This window comes from Meleagris gallopavo, chromosome 4 (assembly GCF_000146605.3).
Source record: "Meleagris gallopavo isolate NT-WF06-2002-E0010 breed Aviagen turkey brand Nicholas breeding stock chromosome 4, Turkey_5.1, whole genome shotgun sequence".
NCBI classification, from domain to species: Eukaryota; Metazoa; Chordata; class Aves; order Galliformes; family Phasianidae; genus Meleagris; species Meleagris gallopavo.
The window spans coordinates 68,509,963-68,523,184 of record NC_015014.2 but is presented as its reverse complement, the minus strand read 5'-3'; the positions used below and the strand labels follow the sequence as shown (position 1 = coordinate 68,523,184).

At 46.8% G+C, this 13,222-nt stretch overlaps 1 protein-coding gene and 1 long non-coding RNA gene across 2 annotated transcripts; one reads left to right on the top strand and one right to left on the bottom strand.

The window, feature by feature from the left end:
• Window positions 1–1,187: 1,187 nt before the first annotated feature.
• LOC104910897 lies at window positions 1,188–2,616 on the bottom strand. Its single transcript, XR_793495.3, has 4 exons — window positions 2,534–2,616; window positions 2,272–2,432; window positions 2,076–2,160; window positions 1,188–1,960 (listed from the first exon to the last, which is right to left on the bottom strand). It is a non-coding gene; the product is annotated as an uncharacterized LOC104910897 (long non-coding RNA).
• Window positions 2,617–2,878: 262 nt separating this feature from the next.
• Window positions 2,879–6,899, top strand: LOC100126556 (T-cell surface glycoprotein CD8 alpha chain). The gene is given in 6 exon segments (NM_001303198.1): window positions 2,879–2,924; window positions 3,386–3,754; window positions 4,068–4,163; window positions 4,845–4,961; window positions 5,743–5,773; window positions 6,845–6,899. Coding segments are annotated over 6 exon segments (714 nt in total).
• Window positions 6,900–13,222: the final 6,323 nt, after the last annotated feature.

Sequence of the window (13,222 nt, the reverse complement as noted above, 5' to 3'; positions counted from 1 at the left end):
TTTTGAACGCTGCTATGACTTGAAACACAGCACAGGTAAGTTGGTTTAAGCTGAGAAGACGTATGTTTGACTTACTTAAATGAGAGGCCATATTCACCAGAAGCATTTTCAGCATCACGTTCTGACACAAATGTTCCTTTTTATTCCAGAAATCATTTCATTTCAGTTTGCAAATCCTAACACTGCTTAGCATTTTACCATGACTTACACACCTTACTTTAAAAAATTAAATGATGTCTCCATTATCAACATTATCCATTATTTTAGAGAATGCCTGGTGATGGTTCAATCCTTTGGGCTTCATGAAATTCACACATTTGTTGACAACTGACATGACAGTCCCCATTTTTAAAGCCTTTGCACATATATTTCCCTGATGTACCATGCAGAGATGTTTCAACAAACCTGAGTTTCTGGCAGCAATTCCATTGTGTTCCATTAATTCTGTAAGCCCCTCTTTTTCACCAACCACTGCTCGGGTGCCATCAGTAGATCTCCCATACACGTAAAGAAAGGTTAAATAAAATCACTTTAATGCCATTTTTACTACTTTGTCCACACCAAAAGATTTCTTCATATCTCTTAATGGTACCAAGGAAATCATTTCTTCATAGAATCATGGAATCGCTCAGTTTGAAAAAGACCTTAAAGATCATCAAGTCCAACCACAACCTAACCACACTACCCTAACAACCCTCTGCTAAATCATGTCCCTGAGCACCACATGCAAACGGTTTTAAACACATTCAGGGGTGGTGACTCAACCACCTCCCTGGGCAGCCTATTCCAGTGCTTAAGAGCCCTTTCTGTAGAGAAGTGTTTCCTCATATCCAACCTAACCTCCCTTGGCCAACTTGAGGCCATTTCCCTTCATCCTGTCACCTGCCACCAGTGAGAAGAGACCAGCCCCACTCTCACTGCAATCACCTTTCAGGTATTTGAAGAGAGCAATAAGGTCTCCCCTCAACCTCCTCTTCCCCATACTAAATAGCTCCAGTTCCTTCAGTCTCTCCTCGTAGGGCATATTCTCCAGCCCTTCACAAGCCTTGTTGCCCTTCTTTGGACCTGCTCCAGCACCTCCATGTCCTTTCTGTACTGAGGTGCCCAAAACTGAACACAGTACTCAAAATGAGGCCTCACCAATGCCGAGTACAGGGCAGGATGACTTCCCTAGTCCTGCTCACCACTCCATTCCTGACACAAGCCAGGATGCCATTATCCCTCTTGGCCACCAGGGCACACTGCTGGCTCGTATTCAGCTGACTGTCTATCTGTACACCAAGGTCCCTTTGCATCAGGCAGCTTTCCAGCCACTCTTCCCCAAGCCTGTAAGGTTGCCTGGGGTTGTTGTGACCAAAATGCAGGACCCAACACTTGGCCCTACAGAAATTCATACAGTTAACCTTAGCCCATCAGTCCAGCCTATCCAGGACCCTCTGTAGTGCCTTTCTCCCCTCAGGCAGATCAACACTCCCTCATCTGCAAACTTACTGTGCCCTGCCCATGTCCTGGTTGAGCTGATGCAGAGCCAATCTCACACCACTGTGTGGCTGTGTCAGTGATGGGTGCACAGAGAGGGCCGGGTCACTTAGCAGGGCAGAGCCGCTGCCGTGATGGCACGGGACAGGAGACGGCTGCAGGAGGGGCTGGGCCGGGCAGCGTGAGGCCCGCAGGTTGGGCATGCCTGGAATAGAGAGCTAAGTGCCATATGAAAACAGGTGGAAGTCAAAGGGATTCCTTATTTCATCTCATTAACCAACTCATCTCTCCATGGCAGAGTTGGTCACCAGTGTACAAGTTAGGAACACTTGCTGCTGTGGTGAAGCTGCTTGACCCAACTCACTGTCTTGTTACATTCTTCATTGTCCAGCTCTTTTTCATTACTCAGCAGTGCCAGGTTTCTCACAGCCAGGAGCAGGGGCATGCTTTCCAAAGGAGTAATGGAACAACACCTCCCGCACTGAAAAGAAGAAAAAGCAAGGAAGCCAGAAAATACCAAAAAAAGAGTCAAATAGCAGCAGAGCAAAGCTGTTGAGAAGCTGTTGTGCTAAGCTGCAGGAAGTCAAAACCCTTACCAGTGTGTGTGGTCACCTAGAGATGGTAGGCTGGCCTCTGAATGTTGAAGCATGTATGGAGAGGTTTTTTGGCATGGCGGAAGTCCTTGTGGTTGGAGAGAAAAAAAAAACACAGGGTAACAGGGTAACTTTTTGTTCTTTAGATGTGAATGCCACTGGGGCACGGGGCTGCCTTGGTGGGTGTCACATCACAGACCTCCTGCCTTGAACACAGTGGCTTCTGCAGAGAAATAACGAAGAACAATTGCAGAGAACAACAGAGCTGAAGTACCCAGATATGTATCAGCAATGCATGGGCTCGGAGATTAAAAGTGCAGGTGGAGAGATGCTATAAAACATTCCCAGGTCTTCTTTAATCTGCAAAAAAAGTGAATTCTACATAAAATAAAATTTCTGCCAAGAAATACAACTTGCAATCGATGTTCATGACACAGGACTTGACTTTGTATTCTGCAGACCTGGACATGATGAGAGTGCCCCAAATGGCTGAGAGACAGCAGTCTATAGCCACTGATCTGACTTCAAGAAGGAACGCTGTCCGTCTGATTCTCAGCTGAAGACATTGCAGCAAAATCCCGGAAGCACCATTAAAAACAATGCTGCAACAATAAGCAAGGCCAAGATTTGGGTCACAACTGAAGTTCTTCGGAAATCTTTTCTCACGCTATTCCACCTCAGAGGCTGAACAATGGCTCTTCACAGAAGAGGGTCCTGATGACATCACATCCTCTGCTAGAAGTTACGCTGCCTCCAAAGTTCAGTGAGAAACATCACCCGCGCTCTGCTGCACCGCCCCGAGGACGATGGCCGGGTCTCCTGCACTGCTCCTCCTGCTCAGCCTGGGGCTCTGTGAGTATGGAAGCGGGAAGAATGGAATTCAGGGCTGTTCGGTGACTGTGGAGACAAGCGGGAGTGGTGGTACTGCAGCGTGATACGCAGCAGGAACAGAGCCTGTTCAGACAGGTGTTGCTGGAGGGGATGGGGAAGAGAGGGGGTATGTAGCAGTTGTTAGTGGGGAATCACCTGGCAAAGAAGCTGGGAAATGGCAGCAGCCCCGAGCAGGCAGCTGAAGGGCTGCTCTGAAGGACAGCATCCATCTTGAGAGCCCGGTGCTCTCAACACTGACTCCCCACGGACTCCAGCACAGCACCCAAGTGTGCTGGATGCCGAGTCCCTCCCTCTGCATTCACCCCCACAGCCCGGCTGCCTGCCTACCACACACCACACTGGTGGGGAAGAGCCCTGCCCAAAGGCCCCAGGAGCTCTTCCTGAGCAGCATCTGAGGGGACATGGCTGACTTCTGCCCACAGGCTGCACCGGTGCCCAGGGACAGAGGAACACGATGGAGGCCAGGTTCTTCAACAGGAATATGAAGCACCCCCAGGAGGGACAGCGGCTGGAGCTGGAGTGCACACCTTACAACAGTGACAGTGGTGTTTCCTGGGTCCGACAGGACAAGGATGGGAAACTTCACTTCATCGTCTACATTTCCACGTTTTCCCGGACCACCTACCCAGGGAATGAGAAAACATCTTCACAATTTGAGGGGTCAAAACAAGGCAACTCCTTTCGGCTGGTGGTGAAGAACTTCAGGGCACAGGACCAGGGGATCTATTTCTGCATCACCAACATCAACCAGATGCTGCACTTCAGCTCTGGACAACCCGCCTTCTTCCCAGGTCAGCAACAGCTTCACCCACTTCGCTTACACCCAGTACCCCTGCCTGTACCTTCTCAATGCTTCTCAATCTCATGTCCCACTCCCCATGTCCCTGCTTCTTTGCCCAAGCCATCTCATCACACACACTGCTCCTCCTCATAGAGGCTCAGGGCACTGTTGAGAAATTAGGAGACCACAGTACTCAATTCATATGGTTTGGCAGCATGTTGTGGCATCACTGTTGAAAATCCTTCCTGTGGTGGCCACGTTTCAGATGTGGTGAGAGAAAGCTCTTGTATTCTATCTCACTGTATTCATCCAATCTTTTTTAGTCACAACAACAACAGCAGCACCCACCACACCGGCTGCCACCACCCAGAGAAGCCAGGTCACCAAGAAGGACATCTGCGTGCAGAGCTCAGATCCAGGTAACCCAGCTGTGGATAGATGAAATAAAGGCCTATGCTGACTACAGGCATTTTGGGATGCAGGGTGAGGGGAAATATCTTGAGCTTCATCAGTGAGATTGCTGATGAGGGGAGGAAACTAACACAATTTGGCATGTGCTGCCCAGGGAAGTGATGAAATCTAGCTTCCCAGAGGTTTTCAAGAGATGAGTGCACGTGGCACTGTGGGACATGGGTTAGAGGGCATAGTGGCCATTCTTGAGCTAGATTATCTTAGGGGTCTTTTTAAACCTCAATGATTTCATGATTCCAAACCCACGTTTTATCCCACTTGGGGTGACTTAAAAGGCACAAGAATTCTGATGACTGGACAGCAGCAAGAAAGGGGCAGCATTTTGAGCCAGCACTGGTTTTAGCCCCAGAAGGGGACATGAGAGGACTTTTGGCTACATGTCCTCCCTCATCTCAATGCCAACAGCAACAGCCCACAACTGGGGATGTCACCTGAGGACGTGCCTGGTCCCCACCCCTCCCTTTGTGCCCTGTGGAAGCCCTCTCCTCACATACACCTACCGCCAGCCTCTCTCAGAGCCACACAGCTCTCTGTGCTGCAGGACCTCCCAGTGGCGCTGCCACAGCTGGACATCACCACAGCTGGGAGATGGGCCTTTTCTCTTTCCTCTCTCTCCTTTCTTCCTGCAGGAACAAGCAACAGGAACATGCTGAATTTTTACTGTGAGATTTACATCTGGGCTCCCCTTGCTGGCGTCTGCCTCGTGCTCCTTGTAGCTCTGATTGTCACCATCGTGCTCTGCCAAAGTAAGTTGTACCCTGACACCCTGCACAGGTTCCTGCAGCCTCACACCACTGAGCACAGCCCGCTCCTCCAGGGGAATGGGCTCTCTGCCTATTGCCCTCACACAGCCATTGCATATCCAGGACACAGAAAATGCAGGACTTCTCATGAAATCATTTTCCATATTTTTCTTATCTACACATTTAGCTTCTGAAACATTTATCACATCCTATTGCCAGACAATAAATTACAAAGAGAGAAACGTTACTGTACCCAACTGCATTGACTCTACCTTAGATCCTTAGACCAGGCACACTGCCTTTAATATGCATTGACTAAAGGCAGTACTCAGTATCTCTCTGCATCCCACTGTAAGTCTGGAGTAGCAGTGAGTAAAACCTCAGCCCATGACACCCTCTTGGTGTGTGGAGACGGATCGCAGCCACGTGGATACAAATGTGATCCCACACCAGGTGGGAACGATGCCATTCACCCTCTTCAGCAATAACTGCTGCCAATGGATTTTCAGCAGCATGCCAGAGTTGCTGGAGACAGCAAAAAGGAACTCGCCCCTGTGCCCCCAGCCTGACATGGCAGCTCTGAAGCCGAGCGCTGAGGGAATGGGAGCTGCAGCAGTGCCCAGTGCATGGCTTTCCCCACACATGAGCTCAGTTCGCATGCTCTCAGCCTATAGGAGATAGGAAAGCAGTGAGTTGCTGGGGAATACCAGCCCTACACAGCAGCTGCACTGCTTTCCTACCCTGTGACTTCATATCTATGAACTGTTTGCTTTCTTCATTTTAGAGACCAGAAGACGACGATGCAGGTGTAAGAGGTCAGTATGTGACAAAGGGGATGCTTTTATCTTGAAGTCTGTAGCATTAATACTGGGCCAAAAGGCAAGCAGGTGGCACAGGAAACACCGAAATGCACCTGGACTTTCTTCTCCCAGCATACAGTAGATAGGAGGGGACTGTGTAATGGTTGAAGGGGGGAGAGGGGAAAAAAAAAGAGATAAGCAAACAGAGAAAAGAACCTTACATCATTCAAATCACTGAGCACTGATGATACTACACACAAAGCCAGGATGCATGAGCAGAATCCAAAACCCTCTGGACACCACCCAGTGCTCATCCCTTCCCATCTCTCTATCATCCCAAGCCTCCAAGAACACATTGTCAGAATAATAACGTTGCAGGCTGCAGTTTATCACTTTTGAACTCCCATTGCCCAGCAGCAGCACGCACTTTGCTTCTGCAGCCTGACCTCCCTGCAGCTGGTCTCACCCAGCCTGCTCAGCAGAAAACCACTTCTGCACTTTGCAAGGTTGGTGCTGAGCCCACTGCAGGGCTGTCACGGAGAAATGCTCGACCACGGAAATCCCCCGTGCTGCTCCAATTACACCAGCACCATGCAAGCACTGCAAAAGAGAGGTTGCAAACAGCAGTTTCATATTTCTGCAGCCCCCTCTGCAAATGGAGCACTTTGCAGCTGATAAATTCAGCCTGCTGGTTATACATCCAATGAGTTTCATAGTCAAGACAGAGATATGTTTTATAAACAATTTAATTGCTCACTGCTAGTAATAGGGAAAACCTCGCTACTTGCATTTACTGAAAAGGGATCCCTAAATCTATGTTTGCAGCCACTGCAGAATACTGGGGCTTTTATTTAGAAGGGCACCTTTTCTTCCCACTGGCTGAGACAAAGCACACTGGAAGCCTATTTCTTGTATTATTTTAACCACTGCTTAGTATGCTCTGTATGCTGTATGAGTGCAAGGGGACACAGCAACGCTCGCAGCTGGCTGGGAGGTCCCAGGCTGCACAGTGAGCTGAGCAGCGGGATAGGAACTACCTCCCTGCTCACTGCACATCCAACTAAATCCTTTTTTTCCCCTCTCTAGACCTCCAAATGGGAAGCCTGGTGCAAAACCCAGTGTGCCAACCCGACACATATGAGCAGCTGCAGCGCCCAGCTGCTGGTCAGCATCTGGGAGCCACTGCTGCCAAAGGCCATCTCCCAAATAGCTACTACTCTTCAAGCATGCTATCCTGAGAAATCCAGAAAGACAGCAAAGGAGCAGAGTCACACAAAGCCAGCACCTCCCTGAAGCACAGCTCTTACAGAACCAGAGCTTTTCCATTGGATTCCAAAGGCTCAACAGCACCTTTAGACCCAGCAGAACTCTGCGGTTCCAGCAGAAGAAAGTGGTCAATCCTGATGCAAACACCCATTGGTGATAAGTGGAAGAAGAAATAAGGATATTGACTGGACATCTGCCCTCTTTTTTGTGGTGCTGCGCAGCCCCCTCAAAGTTTCATAGAGTCACAGAATGGCTCAGGTTGGATAGGACCTTACAGACCGTCACATCCCAACCCCAGCCATGGGCTGAGTGCCACTACCGGGTCAGGCTTCCCAGGGCCCCATCCAACCCAGCCCTGAGCAAAGTTTCATCTCATGTAACAGAGGGCTGCATTGAGAAAGCAAACATGGATATAAGGGCTGTACTTTCGGGGGGTTTTACACTCCTGCAGGCTGAAGTTTCTTATTTCCCCTTTGCTCCCTTCATCCTGCTGCTAACCCCACACCCACTGTGCTCAGCACCTCCACCTGGGCACAGAGTGGGACTTCCCTTCTTTCTGGAATAAATGGTTAGGTATTAATAAGTTAACAGCCTCTGTTATTTGCTTTGGCTAAGCAGGACTTTCAGCATACTTGGGGCACTGTGAGTGAGAGTTCTGTTTATTTTTTCACCTCTGTGTCTTATGTAAATATTTCCTCATTACAGTGACACGTCGACACCTGAGATAAAATAAAGCAACGTTTCCAGACAGATTCACTAATGCTTCTTTCTTTCTTTGCTTTCTAGCCTCAGAGAAACCAAAACCCCATGTGAAAATTTAACTGAGGGTTTGAGGCAGTCACGTGTAAGGGCATCAGACGCTGCAGTTTAAGTTCCAAATTACTGCAGCCTTGAGACAATCTCTGCATTGATTTTCTCAGGGAGACACAGGATGGGTCCAAAAACACTTTCCTGCACCATGAAGGTGGAGGAGGTTAAGGTTTCAGTGTTGTCTCCAAGGGGTTGATAAAGGCCTGGGGAAAAACAAAGAACATGAAACTCTTTGAGGAGGGGGGGGGGACAGCAGGACAGCTGGGGATGAGAGAAAGAGAGAAGCAGTTTTTCAGCTTAGCTCCTATCATACTAAGCTGAAAAAAGACAGAGTAAATGAGCACATCTAAAGCTCATCACTGCTTCACCATCCTCTACAGCTGTTTCCTCACTGTTCTCAGTCATTGCACTGCAGCTTTTGGCAGCCCCACATGCACTACATGCAGCCACTCTCCTGTAACCCATCAGGCAATGCTCCAACGATGTTACCCCAAAAATCCTCTCCCAGCAGCTCAGGTGGTTCCCATACCAAGTGCAACCCTAGTGCAGGAATTACCCTCGTGCCTCACGTGGCACAGACGCAGCCACACAGGTATTGAGATGTAAGAAAATAAAAAGCAACCCTAACTAAAGAAATACAAAACGCCTCCCAAACAGAAAACCAGGTGTAGCATTTAACTGTAAAGCACTTCAGAAAAGAAAGTGCAAGCAGCTCAGGCAGATGAAAAGATGAAGCTCTACAGCTGGCGTGTCTCATGCAGCAGCTCTTCACACTGATGTTAGCCCCATTGGTTGCAGATATATGGCTGCGTGCACAACATGGTAGGTGACATACACTGAGATAAAGGCCTTAACACTCAACAGAGAACCTGGCAGAAGAATTACTTTGTATTCTTTCCCCTGTATGCTCTGCTGCTCTTTAAAACAAAACAATCCATGCGTGCAATATTTAGTAGAGCTCTGCTGCTACGAGAGCCCCCGGAGGTCAATCCTGTAGGGAAAAGCAGGCAAAGCACAGGAAAGCAATACTCTTAGTGTGAAACACGCATATTTGGACGTGCAACTACTGATGTTATACAGATGCTCCACTGTGCAGGGCTGCACCAAGATCCTGGTCCTGGAGGGAGACTGATGCAGCCAAAGCCATCCCAACACCACAGATGAGCATAGTGAAGGACCTGGAAGCAGCATACACTGTAAGGAATCTTAACTTGCACACGAAATCAACATTTGGGGGAAAAACTACAATGCTGCCAGGTGCTTCAGCATTCTGAACAGAAGAAGTACAATAAGGGAAAAGAAATAGTGACAGAGACCTGAGAAACACAGTAGAGGCAGTAAAATATGACTCTCCTGTAAAGAGTTTTCTTCCTTCTGATTCATCTCGTATAAAACCTACTCAACACACAGGGTCAGCACGACCTGTCCATCACTGAGTTCATTCCAGTTTGCACTGACACTGTGCTGCTAAGCTACATTCAAAGTAACCCACCAGATTATAGAAAAAACACATTAGTTGTAAAGCAGAATATAAACTGGCCAGACTACCAGGGCTTTGTATTTGGAATGTGCAGATAAAGCTCTGCTCCTCTATGGAACCTATTGATACTGCTACCCAAATGCATACCTTATAGGCAGAGCTCATGCACAGCCAGCTCATGCACAGTCCACACAGGCATGGAGAAAACAAGGCATTATCCTTTAAGTTAACCCACACAATGAAAATCATAGAGGATAAAGCAAAAGTTTAACTTTCAAAGGCAGTTGGCAAGGAACAACAGACTGTTATCTCACACATCTTGTTAAACCACACTTCTCTTGTGCATAAATATTGAGGCTTGCATTAAGTTTTGAGTGCAAACCCAACACTGCATTACATCTTTACTCATTATAGATCATCTCTGGTGCTCTCTCATCTTTTTCTTCTGTTCTCAAAGCACTGTTCCCTATGCTGGAAGGAAGAGCATAAGAATGGGGATGTTTTACAGGACATAAAGTTTCCAGAGACACACCAGTCTCTGCAGGGAAAACCTGAGAGAAGAAAACAGTATTTTGAGGTAGGCAAACTAATCTTGCACGGAAAACCAAACCCAAACTTACTGCTCTGCTAAATGCGGTGAGTTGGCTCTCAGTAACCATAAATAACTTGAAGGCTGAAGTTTAGCAACAGCCGTGTTGTAAAATGCAATAAAGAATGAAAGCAACAGGAGGAGTGAAATCTAAGTTAGCAGGAATCTAACTCTAACTCATTCCTCCTAATGTATAGCTTTTGCTACAGCTGCTATGCAAGTTAATTAACCTGACTTATGGACAGAAGACTCAAATCAATACAGCATTTCAGCAGAGAAACGCTGATTTTTAGCAGGCATGGCTGAATGACCAGTTTGCAATTGCTGCCTGCAATTTACAGCACTGAAGACCCTGCAGGAAAAGGTTTTCTTTATTCAAAAATACCTCACAGAGCAGCAGACAGGGCTGAAGGAGCCAAAGGACAAAGTCATGTTAGAATGCCATGGTCACAGTACCAGAAAAACATCCAGTAGCTTTTAACAAGCACTTGAAGTCAAAGGTTACGTGCTAGTTTCATTGCAACTCCAAGTCCAGTGCAGCAGGCAGAAGTTACAGTGATGTGGATACATACAGAACCTTCCACTTACTGTGCAGCAGTCTCATTAAAAGGCATTGCAGTGCAAGAGCATCAAAATTTGGTATAGAAGCTCAGAGACAACTGCAGTACTTTAAAACGCTTTTGAAGCATTAAGCAGAAGTATCTGATTTTAAAAACACTGTGGATGTTTCCAAACTGCAGAAGAGAAAATGGACACGTTGGCTGCTGATCAGATCTGAAATAAGAAAGCCTCCTATTATTATTTACTCTTTGGGCAAAGGAAACAATTCAGGTAGTAGCAGGAGATAAACAAAGGGCAGCTCTAAGAAGCAAAGTGCAGGCAGTGCCTCACAACCACCCAGCACCACATCGCAATGCCTCATACAGATAAGCACTCTGTACTCAGACAACGAGCATCATCTGTTGGTGGAGCTTCAAAACTGCAAGCAGTTATCAAGCAAGCACACAGCTAGGGAAAGAACTGCAGTCATCTGGGGCTAACAGTCAACACTGTAAATTAGCTATGTGTCTATAATGTGAATTATTTAGAAAACAGGATCACACTTAAAAATTCAACTCAGAATGTTTCCAATGCACTGCCATCTAATAGCTGCCATTTTTGTACTTTGAGAACCGTATCAGAGGCATTTTCAACATGGGCTTATTATGTTCACACCAGCACCAAACCATGAGCAATGTAACAGAACAACACAGTGAAGTGCAAGGTTTTGCACTTGGGCTGGAGAAATCCCAGGCATCCAAACAGACTGGAAGGAGCAGTCCTTGAGAGCAGCCCTGCAGAGAAGGACCTGGGGGTCCCGATGGATGAAAAACTTAACATGAGCCAGCAGTGTGACCTTGCAGCTTGGAAAGCAAATGGGATCCTGGGCTCCATCAGAAGAGGGGTGGCCAGCAGGGACAGGGAGGTGATTGTCCCCCTGTATTCTGCTCTTGTGAGGCCCCATCTGGAGTACTGCGTCCAGGTCTGGAGCCCCCTGTACAAGAAAGACAGGGAGCTGTTGGAGAGGGTCCAGAGGAAAACCATGAAGATGATCAGGCGACTGGAGCATCTCCCCTACAAAGACAGGCTGAGGGAGCTGGGCTTGTTCAGCCTGGAGAAAAGAAGGCTGTGGGGTGACCTCATTGCAGCCTTTCAGTACCTAAAGGGAGCCTACAGACAGGAGGGGAATCAAGTCTTTGAAAGGATTGACAACTGCAGGACAAGGGGAAATGGTTTTAAGTTGAGGGAGGGAAGATTTAGGTTGGATGTCAGGGGGAAGTTCTTTACTATGAGAGTGGTGAGGTGCTGGAACAGTTGCCCAGAGCTGTTGTGGATGCCCCGTCCCTGGAGGTGCTCAAGGCCAGGTTGGATGGGGCCCTGGGCAGCCTGGTCTGGTATTAAATGGGGAGTTTGGCAGCCCTGCATGTGGCAGGGGGTTGGAGACTCATGATCCTTGAGGTCCCTTCCAACCCCGGCCATTCCGTGATTCTGAGAACAGAGCTGCTCCTTAGGGAGGAGGGAACTGTTTTCTTTTTTTTTTTTTTCCCTTCCATTTAATCCATATGTCATCACATTTTAATACAAAGCAATTCCACGCAAAAGAAAGGATGGAAAACAATTTCACCAAGACTAGGAAACCTACATGGAAAATAATATCCTCACCTGTTTATTGTTAGTTTTACCACTCGGTAACCTGGTTGGTTGGAACTCAGTGTGAATACAATAGAAGTTTTGCAGAAAGTCACACATCTGCATTGTTCACACGTACCAAACACATTTCAGGCTCAAAACGTGTGTGCCTTGACTTGTTGCTCTTAGTGTCTCTTTCAGGATGTCCACTGTCACTGATCCAACAGAGTCCCACTCAGTCTCTCAAGTCAGGTGACACACATTCAAAAGGTGGAGATGTCTCACAGACGGTCTTCTTTGTAGTGCATTGTGCTAGTGCATTCAACCAGTGTGTCAGAATTCAACCATGTAAGCTTGGGTTTTTTACTCCACAATACAGGAATAGAATTTTACATGTAGCTTCGCATGCCTTATGGCTGCTTGCCCTACTATAGGACAGTGCAATAAATACAAATATCTGCACACTAGAAAAAGATTGAACTGCCATGATCTACACCTTGTTCATGAGTACAAATTTACCTAGTCAACAATATGACAAATTTAGCAGAAAAAGTGGCAATGGCAGTAATAGTCTACTACAAAAACAAGGCTAGAAGCAAAGTGTTCTCAAGCTACAGAAAATTTGCTACCTCCTAATACGTGACGTAGGGCCCAATTCTGCCAAGTGCAGCGTCGTGACCAGAAGACTGCATCAGAACATGCTTTTCCCCCATTTAACAATGAATAATTATACAATTTATTTGGTTTTGATAACTGCTTATAAATAGCACACTATAATGACTATTAAACTATACAGCAACATGACATTTATAGCCTAACCCTGAATACAAAGTCCAAAGAACATGACTACGAAGGCCAGAGAGCAAACGTCATCGACTAAAAGCATTTCCACTTCAGAATTTCCTTTTATTGAGTATTCTTTTACACAAACATTTGAAACCTAAGGAACAGGATTTCCTATTCCCTCTGTTCCAGCAGTAATCTATCCACACATCACCCTTATAAATTAGTGATGGATTTTAACAGGTAGCCCCTTAGGGCTATATATTTATATATTTTATATATATGCACATTTACTTTGAATTCTATGTAAAAGTTGAAAAAATGTTTGAAAGAAAAACTCAGAATATATCACAGCTCTTTCAGCAAA